Source organism: Pinus tabuliformis, chromosome 4_1 (assembly GCF_031772625.1).
Source record: "Pinus tabuliformis cultivar Carrire ecotype Pingquan chromosome 4_1, CPIR1, whole genome shotgun sequence".
NCBI classification, from domain to species: domain Eukaryota; kingdom Viridiplantae; phylum Streptophyta; class Pinopsida; order Pinales; family Pinaceae; genus Pinus; species Pinus tabuliformis.
In genome coordinates this window covers 430635115-430654553 of record NC_142303.1, presented here as the reverse complement: position 1 = coordinate 430654553, position 19439 = coordinate 430635115, and the positions used below count along the sequence as shown (strand labels likewise).

The window sequence follows — 19439 nt, the reverse complement described above, 5'->3', positions numbered from 1 at the left end:
TCAGTGCATTCAAAAGGCAAATATTTCATAATGAAGTATTCAAATAGACATACAATAAATATAGAAACCAACCATTTAGAAGAATATAATGATAAAAATTGTCTGCATATGTGGCTATGCAAGCATATAAATCCATTCAAAAGTCTGCAAAACCGTAAGATTAAAAAACTAGCACATTGCAGCAGGAAGACTATCGAAAACAATGTTTTGCAATAAGCATAATTTGAGGTTTTAAGCTTTAGACATACCAGGACGTTTATATTAAAAACACCTTTTCCTTCCCCCCCTGCCAGAAAAATCTCCCTCTCTGTGCAGCTTTCAACATCCACCCAGTTACGAATCTCAATAGGCCGGAAGAACCACAGGACCTTCATTTTCTTCTTCTTATCTTTACGATCATCCCAGATTTTGATAATTTTCCCAATGTAGGGATCTGACTCACCATCCTTGTGAATATAAACACAATCATAGCGCGAATACTCTACACCTTCATAAGTGAATGAATCATAAAATTGTATCTCCTTTCCTTTAGCTCCCGCTCCACGTTTCACCCCCCAACGAAATTCAGAGTTGTCTGTTTCAGGTCCTTGCTTGTGACTTGCACTCTTTGATCCTTCTTTAGGAGGAGCCATATTTGACTTTTGGCTGGATTTCCAATTCCGTTGTTGTGATTTGATGTCTTAACAACTTTCCAAAACAAGAGTATATAAAACATATACAGGTCAGCTAACATAGAACAAGTATAGGTGCATCTCAGAGAAGATAAGTGCAAAGCTAAGCATCTTAAAACAGATCAAAAAAATCAGAGAGAGAATATTGTAAGACATTAGCAGCTAAGTGAATATCATATTAGTATGACATTATTCAACTCTTACAGGAATCTTTTCAAACCAATTTTGAGCATTTGAATACCATAATAGTTACACTAAAAATAATAATCCAAATTAACAAGAATATATGGATTAAAAGCTCGGAAACAAAACTTATTGATGTCCCTAGAAGAGGACCTTACACAAAATGGGCATGTAATGCATAACCTATTAAATTGATTTAAGATTACCTGAAAACCAAAACAAACATTTATCTAATAAAATTCACCAGTTATTGTTTAAAAAAGACAAGTTGAAGAAAAGAAGGTTTACCCATAGGCATTGGAAGTGGTTCCACCAACATATGTAGCAAAGCCTTTTATTAGGCCCTATATTCAAAGATGAATATGTAACATAAGCACAAATAAAGTACCCTAGTATGACGACAACCAATCATCATCGATTGCAATCTTAAATAAGGATATGCTAAGAAGATCGAGAAATTAATAATAGACTAGGGATTATGGAGAATAAGGGGCATATATCAACAATTTGTCCACAAATCATGAGCATGTTCTATGATATTTGAAAATGACCGCTCCCTGAAAGTATATCCTTACAACTTAAACACTACAGAGCACAAAAAAGAAAATAACCTCTATTTACCTCATGGAGCACGAAAGAGCAGTTGATAAGAAGATACTAGCTTTCTAAATCCCGATATAAGAAGCAAAACAAAATGGGGCAAATTGGATTTTTATATAACCTTTATTTAGCTCTTGTAGTGAGAAAGAGAAGTTGATAAGAAAAAACTAGCTGGAGCTTTCTAAATCTCTAGTTGGGAAGCAATAAACTGGGGGGCAAATTTGAATTTTATAATATGAAAAAACACGTCACAGAAATCAACTGTAGATAATGTGGACACTTTGCTTGACATTACAAAAATTGCAGTTGGACAAGCAAGCAATTGCCATGCAAGTCATTTGTTACGACTCACGAGGGACCATGAAGACAAAAGTTATCCAAAGCATTCAACCACTAATAGAGAACCTTATCCCTACAAAAATGGACAAGACCTCCTTCACTGATACAAGGAATGAAGCAAAGCAATTTGAGGAGTATCCAAACCTACATATGGAAAAGAGATAAGACTTAAGGAAAAGAGAGAGTTGTTTTCCTTAACTAAAACGAAGGTACAGCCATACAAGAATAAAAGTGGAGATTAATGGACCACAATGGATAATATGACTGTGGGAATTTGTGGCCACAATGTCCAAAGTAAACATTTTGCTGGAGGATGTGTAGCATCATTTAGAGAAGCTGACTCTATGGTTGCTTGAGTTTCAACACAACATGCCAAACAAAAGTTCCATTCAATCAGCAGGGATTTTGCCACAAGAAGTTACTTAGGTGGAAAAGCGGAGGTTTTTTAAACTTTGTTATCATATCAATGATTCAGTCTGTAAAATTCATATCCCACATTGCTTAGGTGACCTTGGTTCAAAGAGGTAAAAAATTTGAAATTCATTATTCAAGGAATCAAGACAGAGACAAACTAAATTCCTAGGGAATTGAACAAGTGTTAAATTATTATATGTTCTATGCTTAGAGCAGTTTACTTCAAATCTTTTTATTATCCACTGTTTAGCAATCACATAAACATAAAGTAAAGTGCAAATAGAACATTAAACGATCGACAGAAAACAAGCCAAGACAAGAGACACAAGATGTGGCGGCTAGCCAGGGACAAACCCAATGCGGGGAAACCCTTTGATCAATTCTTCTTTAATCTTCAATAGTTCGGCAGAGAGAAATAGTACAATTCAGAACTCTGTAATTTTATAACAGCAGCAGCAAACCCTAAATCAGCAAAGTCAAACTTGGTCAAAACAGCCCCAGATTGACATCTAGTCAATTTGAAGAACTCAGTCTTCAACAGCTATCTCCAGCAGCCCAAAACTGTCCACAATAATCAGTCAAAACAGCAGTCAAAAGTTCAATAATCTGTGGTCAGCCCTAACCAGTCAACGCTGGTCAACGCAGCCCCTGAAAAGTCAGCACAGGTCTTCCCTTGGTCAAGACTTGGTCAACGCTCAATAAAACAGCCCAGCATTTGGCCAACGCAGCCCCTAAAAAGTCAGTGCAGGTCTTCCCTTGGTCAACACTCCATAAAACAGCCCAGCATTTGGTCAACGCAGCCCCTAAAAAGTCAGTGCAGGTCTTCCCTTGGTCAATGCTCCATAAAACAGCCCAGCATTTGGTCAATGCTGCCCAGAAAGTCAACGCTGCCCTAAATGCTGCCCTAATACGTCCTTGCACGTGTGAGAGAGGCTGCCCTAATTCGTCCTTCTTGCTTGCCCAATAAGATGAGGAGAGAGAAGATGAGTTGAGATGAGATGAGTTGATAATGAATCAACCTCACTTGTACTTTTATGGTTTGTTGGGCATGTGTGCCACACATTTAGCTGCTGGCCAACCTTGACAATTTGTCAAATAAATACAAATAAATTCATATCTCCATAAATACTTGTCATAATCGGATGATCTTTAGATCAATCCTACACCTCTCGACAAGAGGAATCTAGGAAAAATATCAGCTGCCATAAATAAAGTGACCCACATGGAGTTCGGCCCTAGTTGCCAATTTTAACACTCCCTCACAACTAGGGAGAACTCCATCTGCTAATCCATCTGACCGTCAATCCTATCCTTGCCATCAAATGCACTGCTTGGCTTTGCTCTGCTGAACTATGAAGAAGAAGAAATGATCAAGGATGTATCAAACCATCCTCCACTGACCCAATGTCAATCTCAGAGTGTGTCATACCACTCTCACTGATCCTAGATCAGTATCATTGATCCCAGATCAATGGAGGTCATCCTAACATAGGGAGTACGGTAGATACAACAATGCATCCATCGATAGTACTACTAATGGTCCCTAACCCCATTTCCCTATTCATTAATCAGATGAGAGGTACTTCCCATGAGTCCCAGACTGCATGGGTAGGATGCCTCGACAGGAGAACTAATCATCATGTCCACAAGAGAACAAATCATCCTATCCAACAATCGCCACAGGAGAACTAATCATCCTGGCCCACAGGAGAACTAATCATCATGTCCCACAGTCGCCACAAGGTGTCACAGGGGAAGGTTGAACCATTCACGTTGTACTTAGCGCACCACCAGGGGAGGGTGAGTCACCCTGTGGTCGCATGTTGCTCCAAAAAGTACCTCGCGCCCCCTTGGAGCTCCCAGAGCTCAATGTATGCATCATACACAACCCTCATAAGAGGATCTCTCAACGACGCCAAGTCGTTCTCGGAAAGTCAAGAATTTGACCTTTCACAAGGGCTTTGACCTGTTCATCTGTACCGATATGTTGGAGCCTTATGGCTCCCTACTGCACCATATCTCAAATACAGTGGTACCTGAAATCAATATGCTTGGAGCGATCATGAAGTACGGGATTCTCTGATAAACGAATCCTGCTCTAGTTGTCACACAGGACCACAGTAGTATCCAATGTAAATCCAAACAACGCACTGAAGAGATTCCGCAACCAGACCGCCTCACAAGAGGCCATATTAGCAGCAATGTACTCTACCTCGGCGGTGCTCAAAGCCACCGACTTCTGCTTCCTGCTCATCAAGGATATCGAGGCAAATCCCAAAGAGAAACAGTGCCCCAAAGGTGCTCTTTCGGTCCACCACACTGCCAGCCCAATCAGCATCAATATCCATGTAGTCTCACATTTCCGGCAGTGTATCTCAACCCATGAGTGATTGTGCCACGAAGATATCTCAACAGATTCTTGGCACCAATCCAATGTGTGTGGTGAGGCTCAACCATATGTTGACTCAACGTGTTGACTGCAAAACATATATTCAGACGAGAGTTCACTAAGAACATCAATGTTCCGATGAGTTGACGATACTCAGTAGCATTTTGTAAAACAGGTCCGGCAGCACTACCGCTTAACTTCTTGAAGTAAAGCTCCATCGAGGTAGTCACGGGCTTGCAGTCCACCATACCGAATCTCTCCAATATCTTCACCACATATTTTCCTTGAAATAGGAAAATCTCCCTCGTTTCTGCCAAACTTCTAGTCCTAGGAAATAGTGCACAAGTCTTAGGTCCTTCATCTCGAACTCGGAAGCCAACTCCCTCTTACATTTGAGAATGAGAGGGTCTGCACCTGTCAGAAAAAGGTCGTCAACATATAGCACCAGTATGAGAGGTTTGTAATCTTCAACCTTAAAGTAAAGGTTAGGGTCAGCTTCACTCCTACTGAATCCCAGCTTCATCAAGTAGCTATCGATCCTCTCATACCATGCTCAAGGTGCTTGCTTCACCCCATAGAGGGCTTTCCTCAACCTGCACATGTGAGATTCCCGATCATGAATCTCAAATCCTTCGGGTTGTTCCACAGAGACTTCCTCTTTGATCGAACCATGCAAGAATGCAGTCTTGACATCCCTCTGATGTAGGTTCCATCCTTGTGAAGCAGCACGGGCTATGATCGAGCAGATGGTGGTGTATCGGGCAACAAGTGCAAATCATACCATGCTCGGGGTGCTTGCTTCAGCCCATAGAGGGCTTTCCTCAACCTGCACATGTGAGATTCCCAGTCATGAATCTCAAATCCTTTGGGTTGTTCCACATTGACTTCCTCTTTGATCGAACCATGCAAGAATGCATTCTTGACATCCCTCTGATGTAGGTTCCATCCTTGTGAAGCAGCAAGGGCTATGATCGAGTAGATGGTGGTGTATCAGGCAACAGGTGCAAATATCTCGTCATAGTCTATACCTTCCTTCTAAGAGAAGCCACGAGCGACAAAACGAGCCTTATACTTTTCAACGCTTCCATCAGCTCCATGCTTTATCTTGTAAATCCATTTTAAAGTGACAACGGCTTTGTCCTTGGGTCTGGGGACCGCATCCCAGACATCGTTTTTCATGATGGACTCATATTCCTCAGTCATAGCATCCTTCCAGACTTGAAGCTTGACATCTTCTGCAAATGAAGAAGGCTCATTTTGGATGATCGTGCTCATGATGGTCAAGTATCCCTGATACCTGTCCGGGGTCTTACTTTAACGGAAAGTCCCTCGGGGTGCAATGTGTCCTTCGACATCATCAAGTGTCCCCCTAAGCCATGAAGGCCTCTTGCTAGAAGAGGAAGGCTCTTGCGGAGGGGGATCAATAGGATCCATAGGTTCTTCCACATCGAGCATCGTCTCATCTTCCTTTTCCTCCGATTTCCTAGTGTCGGCTTCTTTAGATTCCCTTGAGTAGAAAGATTGTCAACTTTGCTAAGAGCCATATCTTCGTCAAAGGTGACATCACGGCTAATCTCGACTTCCCTTTAACCAACCACAGATTCTATAGCCCTTAGTATTTTCACTATAGCCCACGAAGATTCCTTTCTTTCCAGATGCACCCAATTTATTCCTTTTCTCTTTCGGCACATGAAAATATACAAGACTTCCAAAAATTCTATAATGAGATACATCAAGTTTCTTACCAGTGAACATTTCTTCGGGAGTCTTGGAACCCAATGCTTGATGAGGGGATTGGTTTTGCACATATACGGCAGTATTCGCAGATTCAGCCCAAAGAAATTTCGGAAGTCTTTGATCATGGAGCATAGCATGGACAGCTTCCGCAATTGTACAATTCTTCCTTTCCGCCACACCATTTTGCTTAGGAGTATATGGTGTTGTAATCTCCCTCTTAACGCCAGCCTCTTCGAAAAAGTCATGGAACTCATTGGATTCATACTCAATCCCATTATCAGTCCTTAAGATCTTGATCTTCTTTTCAGTTTGATTCTTGACCAAAGCTTTGAAGTGACGAAACCAAGAGAACACTTCATCCTTCTTTTCCAAGAAGTATATCCAAGTCTTGTGAGAATAATCATCTGTAAAAGTGAGGTAATATAAATATCCTCCCAAGGAGTTCACAAGCATCATACCAAATATGTCTAAGTGAACCAACTGCAATATATCGGAGGTCTTGCTTTGGCTTGAGGGGAATGGTCCCCTTTTGAGCTTTCCTTCAACACATCCTGGACATACACCTTCTTGCTCTAATTTGAACTCGAGCATCTCGGTCACCAATTTTTCTCACATCGGGTAGAGCTTTATAATGAAGGTGAGCAAACCTCTGATGCCATAGTTCGGATTGAAAAGATGTGTCACAAGACATGACACCCAGCGGACTTCCTCCGACCTGATATAATGAATCAACTCGAAACCCAAGAGTGAAAGCATCTTTAAAATTCTTTTTCCATACACGTACCATGCCATCGATGAAGGCCACCTTGTAGCCTTTGTCTTCCATTGCCGAAATGGACACCAGATTCTTTTTTAGATTAGGTACTTATAGGACTTCTTGTAAATGAATTGTATTTCCCTGATTCAATTGAAGAGTGACATTCCCTACGCCTTTCACGGGATAGTTTGAGTTGTCCCCAAGAACAATTTCCAGGTTGGTCTCCTTCTCTATCAGATTAGAGAGAGCTTCTTTGTAACCAGTGAAGTGCCTTGAGTCACCACTATCAATAAGCCAATTTCCCAACGAGTCCGGGGGAGCAGTAGTAGAGAGGGCCACTGGTAGATAATATTCATCTTGCTTATTGTTAACAACGTTAGATTCATACCTGGAGTTTCTTGCCTTCTTGAAGGGTTGACCTCGTCCTTGATTTCCAGCATTCCATTTACCTCTGCCATTGGACCTGCCATTCCTTTGATCGCCTTGAGAGTGATTTTGGTCATCGTCATGGTGTGAGTCCCTTTTATCAGGGCACTCCCTCACATAGTGGCCCATTTTGTTGCAATTGTAACATCGTCCTTTTCTTCCACCTTTCGGTCCAGCGTTTCCTTTGGATTTAGCCTCGGAATGGTTTCTTCTTTTAGCATGAGAAGAAAAGACAAAGGGATTGCCTTTAAGCATGGGCATTTCTTGCTCTTCCATCCTTGTTTCTTCTTGAATGCATCTTGCCATCAATTCCTCAAATCCAGGAATTACATTATTATTGAGAAGAGTAGTCCTAAATATATACCATTCAGATGGCAGCCCTCCGAGAGTTGTGATTGTCATTTCCCTATCAGGAACTACTCCCCATAGATAGGAGATCATTCTTGATCTCAGTGATCCTTAAGAAATATGCTTGCATACTCTCATCTTTGCCCTTCTTAACTTTGAATAAACTCACTAGTCTATCATAGATTTCCTTGGAGGTGGTCAGCTCGTAAACATAGGCCACCGGCGCTTATCAATAGAGTCTCAGATAATCTTCTTTGCTTTGACTTCTCCCCTGGTCCACTTGTTCTTTGCAGCAGCAGATGCATTTGATGGAGGCTCAACAATTCTGCCTCTCACATGGTCCAACACTTCCTGCTCTTCTAATGTCAGATCGAGAGACATCTTCCATCCGTGATAGGCAGACTTCTCATGAAGTTTGTCTTCAGCGGGGAAGTGCGCTGAGGCCCCATGACTTCTTTAAGATTGCTTCAACAGCCTTCGGTGATTGCTCTAACTCTTGCTCTTGCTTGGACTTTGTCTTCACCTAAGCTCTGATACCATGTTAAATTATGGTATGTTCTATGCTTAGAGCAGTTTACTTCAAATCTTTTTATTAGCCACTGTTTAGCAATCAGATAAACATAAAGTAGAGCGCAGATAGAACATTAAACGATCGACAGAAAACAAGCCAAGACAAGAGACACAAGATGTGGCGGCTAGCCAGGGACAAACCACAATGTGGTGAAACCCTTTGATCAATTCTTCTTTAATCTTCAATAGTTCAGCAGAGAGAAATAGTACAATTCAGAATTCTGTAATTTTATAACAGCAGCAGCAAACCCTAAATTAGCAAAGTCAAACTTGGTCAAAACAGCCCCAGATTGACTTCTAGTCAACTTGAAGAACTCGGTCTTCAATAGCTACCTTCAGCAGTCCAAAACAGTCCACAATAATCAATCAAAACAGCAGTCAAAAGTTCAGCAATCTGTGGTCAGCCCTAACCAGTCAACGCTGGTCCACTTTCAGGTCAATGCAGCCCCTAAAAAGTCAGCGCAGGTCTTCCCTTGATCAACGCTTGGTCAACTCTCCATAAAACAGCCCAACATTTGGTCAACACAACCCTAGAAATGTCAACGCTGCCCTAATTTGTCCTTCTTGCACATGTGAAAGAGGCTGCCTTTATTCGTCCTTCTTGCTTGCCCAATAAGATGAGGAGAGAGAAGATGAGTTGATAATGAATGTGCCACACATTTAGCTGCTGGCCGACCTTGACAATTTGTCAAGTAAATACAAATAAATTCATATCTCCATAAATACTTGCCGGAATCGGATGATCTTTAGATCAATCCTACACCTCTCAACAAGAAGAATCTAGGAAAAATATCAGCTGCCATAAATAAGGCGACCCACTTCGAGTTTGGCCTTAGTTGCCAATTTTAACAACAAGCCACAAATAATCAAGTGGAGGCATATGCCCTCCTTCAGGGGCTACTTCAAGCCTCTGTTCTCAACCTGCAGAAGCTGATTATAGTAGGGGACTCAGAATTAATAACTTGCCATCTAATATTTGGAGACTCCCCAAATTTTCTCTTTACCAAAACAATGACAATTCAATCAATCCACTATGTCCTAAGGCATAACAATCAGAAAGCTAATCTCCTTGCAAATCAAGGTTCATTTCTTAAACCAAGCACAATTATTTTCAATGCGAGAAGGGATTATTTCATTATCCCTTAAACAAACAAGAATTATTTATGAAATTATGTTCTAACTTCTAAGCGAAAGGGGGACCCTCAACTTGGCTTTTGCCACACTGAGCCATGTGGATCTCCCATGCATATGGATTAAACAAGATCAACTTGAGAAGGGATTATTTCATTATCCCTTAAACAAACAAGAATTATTTATGAAATTATGTTCTAACTTCTAAGCGAAAGGGGGACCGACCCTCAACTTGGCTTTTGCCACACTGAGCCATGTGGATCTCCCATGCATATGGATTATTAAACAAGATCAACTTCATCACCAAATGTGCCTGGGGAGGAAGGCCAATGTAGTGGTCTACAGTTTCGTACTGATAAATTTACTCCAGCCCTCAGTGGATTTGATAGTTGATCATATTGAAGATGACAGGTTGGACAGTGGACACTCATGTTTGGAGCATCTGCAGCACAGGAATGACGTTTGCCTGAAAATCAGTCTTTTCCTGAATCACTGTCAAAGATATTGCATATGGAAGACGACCTTGGGTCTAAGGTCAGCCCAGGCCAGCCCCCAAGCCCTTGTACTCGCTGTCAAGAATGCACATTACTCCCAGCATTCTCACAGACGGGGAAAGCGAATGCACCAGCAGAGTGAGAAATTGGAAACAGAGAACAAACAGTAGTTTCAAAGATCTCAAATTGGTTCAGGTATCAAATGCTGGGTTGTGTGTTTCTCTGCTAGCACATATCTTGATGGTCACTTGGAAGCTGCAAAGACTTGATACAATGTTTAATTGAACCCATCAGGATAAGATGGAACGGGGCCTTCAGCTCTTGCAGGTGTAAATGATCCAGTTGCAGATCAGACACAATGAAATGGCATCAAGTCTGACAACCACTATGGAAATACTCGGAGAGCATCAGTCTCAATTACAAAGGGCAGAGAATGAAATCAGTCACCTGCACCGTCAGATAGAAGAAATCCAGCAAGGACAAGAAATGGGTACCCATCCTTCTCAGATCTCTGGTAGTTCAGTTTCATTCAGCCCATGGTTCATTCCTGACTTGAATGTTGTGGCCACTGCTATGCAGCCTGTTTCCATGCCCAAGGAGGAGGTTCCTGATACATAGTCTTTTATCGTTCTTTGTAAATTTTGTTTGATCCTGGGACAGCCCTGAAGGATCTATAAGTTGAACAGTTACGGGATAGGAAAACTATGGTTTTGTTTATTACAAGATATCAGGTGGAGGAACAAAACTTAACTCTTCTAGTGTTGTGCCTCGAGCACAGATTTTCATAATATAAAATATTTGAGTTCCGGTTTAGAAAAAAACAAATAAAGTGAGAAAGAAAAAGAGTACATAGACTTGAAGAATCAAATTGTGCAGAACTCACGAGTCTAGAAGAGAAGATGATGTCGCATGCCTGAAAAAAGGCGTAACCAAGTGGATTTAAATTGAATATATTCGTTTGAGTCCTGAATATTTAGGAAAATTATTCTTAAGATTATTGGTTTGCATTTTTGCAATATACCAAGTGTGAAGTGTGAAAACTTGGATCATAGTATCTTGATCTGCAGAACCCGTTATATGTCGTCTGAGCCAAATTCGTACACCTAGTTGCAAGCATAAATAAAGCATGTTCAAGCATTTAAGTCACCTAATTCAGAATGAAGTTCAAAGTTACAAAGATAAATTTGAGGAAAATTTTGTCAATGCAAAAAAAAATATACCGAAGGTTGTCATTAAATTTTTAAAAGAAGATAGAGCGTTCTTGTGGCAAATATTCTAATCCTGCCATTCCCTTGTGGGTGTTTGTGTGTGGAATCTGGACAATTTTTAACACACTAGGACTAGACTCCTCGTGTGGTCATTTCTGTGTAGCCATTCCTATGGCAAACAAATTGAGACTGGAAGAGTTTAAGATGTTCAAAGTGTCAATTTCACAAAATTCACATTGTAGATTTCACTGTTGAGGAATTCAGCAGCTCAAAAGACAAGTACTAGAAGTTCAGAGGCTGTTGACAGCAAGAAAGAGAAAGTATGAGCAGTCACTAGATAGATATGATAAATATGAGTAGTTCTATTGATGTCCACAAATACAAAAGAGTAGGTAATGGAACTAAGAAGTAACATCAGTTATACTAAATTGTAGGAATGTAAAAGGCTACTCTGAGAGGCAAAAGTAAAATATGCAATAGCTTAAGTAATACAGCAAAGAAAAAAGAAAGCCACTATCCATTACTAGAAAGAAATGAAAAAGGGGAGGGTAGGGATAAATAAGTTGATAAAGTAATTCTATTAATGTCCAACCGATGACTACAAAAGCAGGTCAATGGGACTACTAAGTACAATGAAGTTGATACAAAGCAAGAGTTCCAAAATGTCTCCAGTTTAACTAAAGATTGATATCCATGCAAAAGTATGATAAACCCTTGACTCCAAGTATGGGTGACCACACCAGGGGGAGGTGTACAAAATAGAAGGGTCCATAGACTGGAGTCTAGATAATATATAAGAAAAATATCATGGTCCACTAGATCTATCTCTGCTAACATCCTAGGTTGAATGAAGAATACTTTGAATACAATGTCTCAAGGAAGAGATGGGGGAGATCTAGAATGCCCGTTGCACTGCTGTCAGGAAGAGGTAACCCACTGCTAATGCCTGGGCGATCTTGTCTACCTACTTGGAAGAGATCTTGTCTAACAATGTCACCCAATCAGCCTCAAGCAGAGAAGTATCTGCTTCCACATCAATCACTGAGAAGCCACCAACAAGCCACCCAATGATGTCAGATGGAAAGTCTCAAGGACTATGAGGCCATGATTGGGAACCCTAGGAGGTGCTCAAATATAGCTCATGCTAAAAGTGAGTACTCCTCTGTATCTTTGTGGGGACATCCAACACCTAAACATGAGGACTACATATATAATGTACATAAAATAACTAGGCTAGAACATAACCCAATTACAAAGGCTATGCACAGCACTGAAGGCCTCACACGCAAAAGTAGGTTAACTAACACAAGAATCAATCTCTATGACAAGGTCTAGAAAAATCCCACAATGCTTATAACTGAAGAGTCAACACCTCACACATTAAGAAAGCCAAGCCAGTCTAGTAAGGACAGTGACAAAAACAGATGGAAAGTGACCCTAGAATCATGGAATAGACAATGATATCTCGCACAATTCTTGTAATAAAATGGAGCACTTGAAATTTAAATCCTCCTCAGATATAAATAGTGTCACCGACATATCCTCTCCTCCAGTGAAATACAATGAGAATCAATCGACGTTAACAAGAACAAACCCTAAATTGCTCAAGTGAGAACCTGAAGTGTAGTGACCTAGGTCAATTCTGACTTAGGTTTCTTTGGCCAATAGGGTTTTACAAACTTTTTTCTTCATCCACTACCATTAATCTTCTTTATTTGACTTCACAATAATGCATTACATAACCAGAGTTTCATAAGCTAAGGAAATATAATGAAGAACTTCAATTCTGTCAAATGACAAGTCCAGTTCTCAAAGGAAAGAACCAAACCACAGAATATTGAGTTTACATTCAGATAAGCAATATAACTTGTATCCGCAGTAGAAAACCAAAACTAGTTCAATACACAGAATCTTCTAAGCAGATAATTAACTACAGTTTGTATATCCTCTGCAATGTTCAGAATGAAAGGACTACCCTTAGCGCAGCCTTTGCAAGGGCCAGAGTCACTTCTGGACTGACCTCGGTTCTGTTAAGGCAATTCGGACTTCTTTTGTGACAGGTCCTGAGCTTCAGAAAATTTGATTCACAGAGACACTCTAGCGTATATCCCGATCTTGCACAGAAGATGCTTTCTTCCATAGATAGTGTTCGGCCTGCAGAGAAGACTACTCCTTCCGTCAGCTATATCCTTCCTTGATTTCTCATTTCAAGGATGCTGTACAGGAGAATATCTGTTCCACAAAGAGATTCCCGATTCACACAGCGTATGTTCTCCTATTTTGGAATACTCCTCAGGCTTCCGATTTTTTGTTGCTAGTGCTTGGGTAGAGGCGGCGAGATTTGGCCCAGAAGTTTATCAAGTGCCAACAAATTTCGGGTATCCTCCTCACTGTTCATTTTTGAACCCCAGATCATGAGCAATAGCCACAGAGGGTCTCGCTGCCTTTCAAATGGTACATCTGTGCCCAAACCAAGAACAAGGTAAACAGAAAATTCCACTATCTTTCCAGTAAATGGCCATATGCCAGACAAGATTCAGATCATAAGAAGTTTTGCTTTCTTCTTCAAGATATACCTGTGCCAGAACAAGGGACAACAAGATTAAAACTTCCCTGCTTTTCCCAGATGGTGCTCCTGTGCCAGAACAAGGGACAACACGATTAAAACTTCACTGCTTTTCCCAGATGGTGCTCCTGTGCCAGACAGAAAGAGAAGAAATACAGAAATGTGTCAACTAGGGTGGAATGTTTCACCACCGAAATTGACAAGACAGAAGGTGTCTTAAAACCCTTAGAGCTAATGCTCTAAAACAGATGAAATGATCCACACTTATGCCCAAAATGATTCCATCCATCTCATATTTATAGATTTCTTAGAGGTTTTATCTTTTTAAATTATCGATTGAGTATTCTTACTCCAAACCCACCTTTAGGTATTTTAAACCTAGTTGCCTAAAACTTGCCCAGAAAGGATATTTTGGGGATTTTTCCATTTATGAAGGACTATAGCTTACAAGAATGGATAGACTATTACTTCCCATTCAATAGAGTAATATTGATCCACTCTTGATGCCCAAAATGATTCCATCCATCTCATATTTCTAGGTTTCTTAGAGGTTTTATCTTTTTAAATAATTGATTAAGTATTCTTACTCCAAATCACCTTTAGGTTTTTAAACCTAGCTGCCCCAAATCTTGCCCAGAAAGGATATTTTGGGTGTTTTTTCCCTTTATGGAGGACTATAGCTTACAAGAATGGATAACTATTACTTCCCATTCGTCCTCAATTTGTAGACGACATTACATGAAGGTCGATGCTATGTGGCCAATGGAGTCAAGTGTATGCAAAGTGAACAATAAGCTCATCCATCAAGTGCACAAAGGGCTACAAGTAAAATGCCATATTAAAGCCAAGAGTCTAAGAGAGAAATCCAGGTGACCTATGTACATTGCAACTAGAATCATAGATGTCTTCACTAACCAGTAACAACCTTGTTGATCTTTTGATTGATAAGAAGGTGGCTAGCGGCATGTAATCAAGCAGAAAATACGCAGGTCATTCAACTACAAAAATTGCTCCAATAGAAGGTCGTCTTATACCAAAAGTCTAGGGAAGGGAGATCCAAGTGACTTGTATATTATTGATATATGTCTTCTCTAACAACATTGTTGATCTCTTAGTTGAGAAAGAAAAGGTGGTTAGGGGTGTTCATAGAATAGCTAAAAAGAGGGAAGTTCTCGATAGAGATACCAATGGACTGAAGAAGCAAAGAGGCTTCAAAGAATAAGCTTCAATGTTCATCTTCGTGCTAAGCATTTGATAGAGGTAATCTCCATGAAGTAGCAATGGGCCCAAGTAAGGGTATCTCTCATGCCCTTTAATTGAATCTGCCATGGTGTGTATCCTGTGAAGAAAGAAGACAAATCTAAAGATGTCCTTGAGAAAGAAGGGATGGGTGCCAACCTTGGCCTACACAACACCATAAGACTATCTGCTTGCAACAGTAGTTGTAAGTCGTAACAAGAGGGGATGTCTCACTCTATATTAACCCAATCAACCTGTAGCAACATAGGACCTCATATCTTAGCCCTATATGACAAGCAACTTGGTGATCATGTCAAAGAGTTGAATATCAGCATGAATATCCTAAAAATATGTATGGAAGCACTTGCATTCAAGCACAAAAGCAAGCCCATATCCTTCACTGAGGTTGGGGAACAAGTCTCAAATTGAATCAAGGACAAGTAAACTGTACGCCCAATACATTTAGGTTGTGGTGATCTCTATCTTATTCCCTATATATAGGTGGAAGTTTGAAAAAGGTATCTTGGACACAAGGAAAATCATGACTTAATATTACCAAGGTTCACCACCATCTGCCAAAGGTGAACCTTAAGTTAGGTTAATTTTTTATGGGAAAAGGGTACAAAAGATTATTTCACAAATATGAGAAAAACACACAGCAAACAGTATGATATTTTTACATTTCAAACATGGTGGTTGAGCTTGAAGAATTTAATCAATGAAACCATAAAAGAATGCCAAAGTTTAAATTTCAAGAAAAAAGCAACAAAGGCAATAACACAAACTAGCATCATCAAAGCTATAAGGCCTAAAGCTCTTTGTTTTTAGCCCTTGTCCTTATTATGACTCCTCAAATCCAAGGTTGCTAATGATTTTGATTCTATTTTTCCCAACTTCCCCATTGATAATATATAACCATATACATGTCATATGCATATGTAGTATATTCTTTTGAATTTTTGGTATGTAAATTGTACCATCCTAGATTTATCTTAACTCCCAATCTATCAAATGTCGAGAGGGATCAAATCTCTCAAAGTGTAAACTTTTTTTTAGTGCAAAATTTCAGGAACAGCATTTGATAAATCATGAGTTAAGATAGATCTATGCTGGTCATATATATATATATATATATATATATATATCATTTTTTTTAATTTGACTGAGTTAAAATATTTGCATAATATTAAAACATTTACTCCATGCTTAACTAGTTGGTTTTTATTTTTATTTGATGTTTACATAACATGACACAACATTATGGAAATCATTTTAAGTCTAGATGTTTTTTTTGTTTGCAATTTGTAGTTACACATTAATTGCAATATATTACAATAATGTCATTGATAATTGAATGTTATCGTGATTAAGTTATTCATATATCAATATTCTTGTTCATTTACGTTTACTAATGTCAATTTAATGTTGATTTCTTCTTATTTGATGCTTCCTATATTATTTTAATAACCTAATAGTTGAAATAATATTTAAGTAATAAAATGTCTATGAAGTTAACTTGCATTAACTTTTATAGCAAAATATAAAACAAATACCCTCGACTGCTTGGCTCAATAGTGAGGTTATGGAGTATAGGGCCATCCACCAAGGTTCCATTTTCACCGACGTCTGTCCAACCTGAATGGCATGTCCAAAAAAGGGACGAGGCCAGGCTCAAATCATAGCATATTTGATATTCAAATTATAAAATTTTGAAGAAATTTAATAAGTTGCATTGCTCTTTATAGCAAAATATAAAACAGATGCCACCGAGGCCCTGGTTCAGCAGTGAAGTTGACAAGAGTAGAAAGCCACCCACAAGGATTCCATTCTCAATGTGGTATGGCCAACCACAATGGCATATCGAAGAGAAATGGGTCCAGCGCAAGACTGGAAAATTTGGTAGAAGAGATAACCCTCGGTCCTTGCCACATGAGCTGAAAGAAGAAACTGTTATGCAGTGTAACTTTTGACCTCCGGCTACGTTTTTCCAAGGATGTACACACAGAGAGGCTCCATTGATAAAAAAATCTTTGACCGATCTTTTGCAAAACAATAAACTCGCCTACGCCAAAGAAAGCGCGTATTATGTAGTGCGACGTCTGACCTCGGGGCACATTTTTCGAAGCGCGTGCACATACAGAATTTTTCTCTTGATTGAGAATCTCCACTGATACAGGAATCTTTGACCAGTCTTTCACAACAATAAACTAGTCTATGGTTTTCAGGCTGTGTGGTTGAAAGACAAAACGGATTTTGGAAATCTCAGAGCAATGGACGCCCATACGTTCGAAATGACGATGCAAAGAGACATGCAGGAAGCACTCGAAATAAAAACATAGTTAACACATTTATAATAAATTACGAACAATTCAGGATTAAACCAACTATTATCTGTAGTGTTTGCTCTTCGATTCCTCTCAAGTACCGCCCCTTTCACACAAATAGAGTGATGGAGTGTAGAGAAATTCTTCAAAACCCCTGTTATACACAGTCTAGACTCTAGACTATGCATATTCAAATTTTTTGGGGTTTTTCATGTTTAAAAATTTAAAAACAGGGAAGATTCGAAAGGAAAAACAAACTACATGACGAGCTTCATGGCGACAATGGCATCGGACTGTTTTCTGAAAACTGTATATTGGCGAAGGCTTCCGCTTCTCCGAGCAGGAATCAACCGATGCTGTGGTTATAACCTAGGCGTTATTGAAAATTGATGCGAGTCTCAAAACCCGTTTTAATAGTCTCCCTTCTATTTTCCCTTCGCTTTTCCAATCCTGACTTCAAAAGCCGTTCTTCCTTTTGGAGGCATGGCTCTTTCGATGATGAGAGTTACAAATTAGCAGTTGGGGTCAAATGGAAGAGTGATATGACCACATTTTTTTATGCAACATCGTACAAGCACGATCTGATCTGCTTGAAGGATACACCATTTTATTTTTTAAGGTTGTTGCACACTCTCAAGTGATTAGGGTAATCTAGGGAATTTAAGTCAGAATATCTGAAAATAATAAAAGAGTGAAATAAAATTTCTTAAAGCCGATCAAAAAGTTCTTTCAGATATTGCCAGGCACCACAAATTTTAGCTTTCACTTTAAATTGAACAGAAATCTTTGCACAAGTACTGCGCGAAAGGATAATGGATGATTTTACATAATTCGTCGTTAGAACTTGCGCAAAGCGACCCCGTAATATGCAGAGGTTCTTAAAGTAGCTTCAAAACTGATTTTAATTTCTCGGAATAACTTTCATCAAATAATATGCCAATGTAAAGTGGCCCTAAAAGCATTTAGTTCTAAGGCACGACTGGAACTGGAAATACCATAAGGATTCCGTTTAGATAAGCATACAAGAGATATTACACATTAAATAATCGTAGAAGTAGGTCTACGAAAAAATCAACCACGGTTTTAGAACTACTAATATTTTAAAGTAATGCAGTTGCACTCAAAATGTGCTATAATGGTCGTTCTGTAGGAACACGCCATTAGTTAAAGCTATATCCTAAACCTAATCGCCATTCCGTACCTAGACTTTTAAAATCCCTCATTAAATTCAAAAACTAACAAGCATTTTCACGATAGGAAGGAAAAGAATTGTAGAATTTACAGAGGCGTATCATTAAAACTCACCTTAAAGTTATAAAATGAAACTGTCCAGCCGAACCCTAAACCCCGAGGTAACTGCAAACGATGTTTTGGGCCTGGCATTCGCCACTGAAAGGTTGTGAGCTTCGAAATGCATAGGTGGGTTTATGATATATTTCAGAGAAATGCAGAATTCCGGACGCTCGTCTCAGGATAAATGGGTATCCATTGGCTCAGCGCACATTTTAAAGGAAAGAAACAGAGATTTTAGATGAAAGAGTGTTCGGCCTACTAAGTGGAGAAAAACGAAGTCATTCTGTCGATTTCCACAGGGTGAATGTCCATCCCATGTGATATTTGGACCCAAACCCAAACCCTACTATTGGCTCCGGCGGAAGAGTGGCAATGTGAGAATGGTAAGTTATCTATAAAATATCATGGCTCCAAAGAATACATACAAAATTGGAAACCAGAGAGCCAGACTCAGTTTTAAAAGGAAAGCAGAACATCAATTCCTCCTCAACTAAGTTACTTTCCTACGTCCCGCTCCTTAACTACGGTTAGTTTCCTGGTACGACAAACTAAACCCTACGTCACGCTCTTATACAAGAATGTGGGAGAGATCCCTACCAAGGATAAAGTCAAATGACTTTTACTAAACGTGGGGTTAAATATTAGTAATCTCAAAATGCTTTGTTAGTATTGAGTTTCGCCGATGATGCGGGCTTTTAATGGAAAATCAGTAGGGGTGTAAATGCCAGGTCTCAGATTTTTGTGATTTAT

At 39.6% G+C, this 19439-nt stretch overlaps 1 protein-coding gene across 18 annotated transcripts in view; it reads right to left on the bottom strand.

Moving 5' to 3' along the window:
- The window catches only part of LOC149176135 (protein ANTI-SILENCING 1-like), a 132506-nt gene extending 113359 nt beyond the window's left edge, over window positions 1–19147 (bottom strand). For 8 of the 18 annotated variants that reach the window (XR_016258048.1, XR_016258053.1, XR_016258047.1 and 5 more), the window contains exons 1-2: window positions 18702–19146; window positions 249–687 (exon numbers count right to left, since the gene is read on the bottom strand). Coding sequence is in view for 7 of the 18 variants with exons in the window: in XM_089419893.1 (XP_089276019.1) it covers window positions 249–632 (384 nt within the window). In the remaining 11 variants the exon portion in view is untranslated. Of the gene's footprint in view, window positions 1–248; window positions 688–1142; window positions 1201–13287; window positions 13903–18701 lie in introns of those variants that run through there. The other 10 variants (XR_016258055.1, XR_016258056.1, XR_016258057.1 and 7 more) reach the window with 4 other exon arrangements.
- Window positions 19148–19439: the final 292 nt, after the last annotated feature.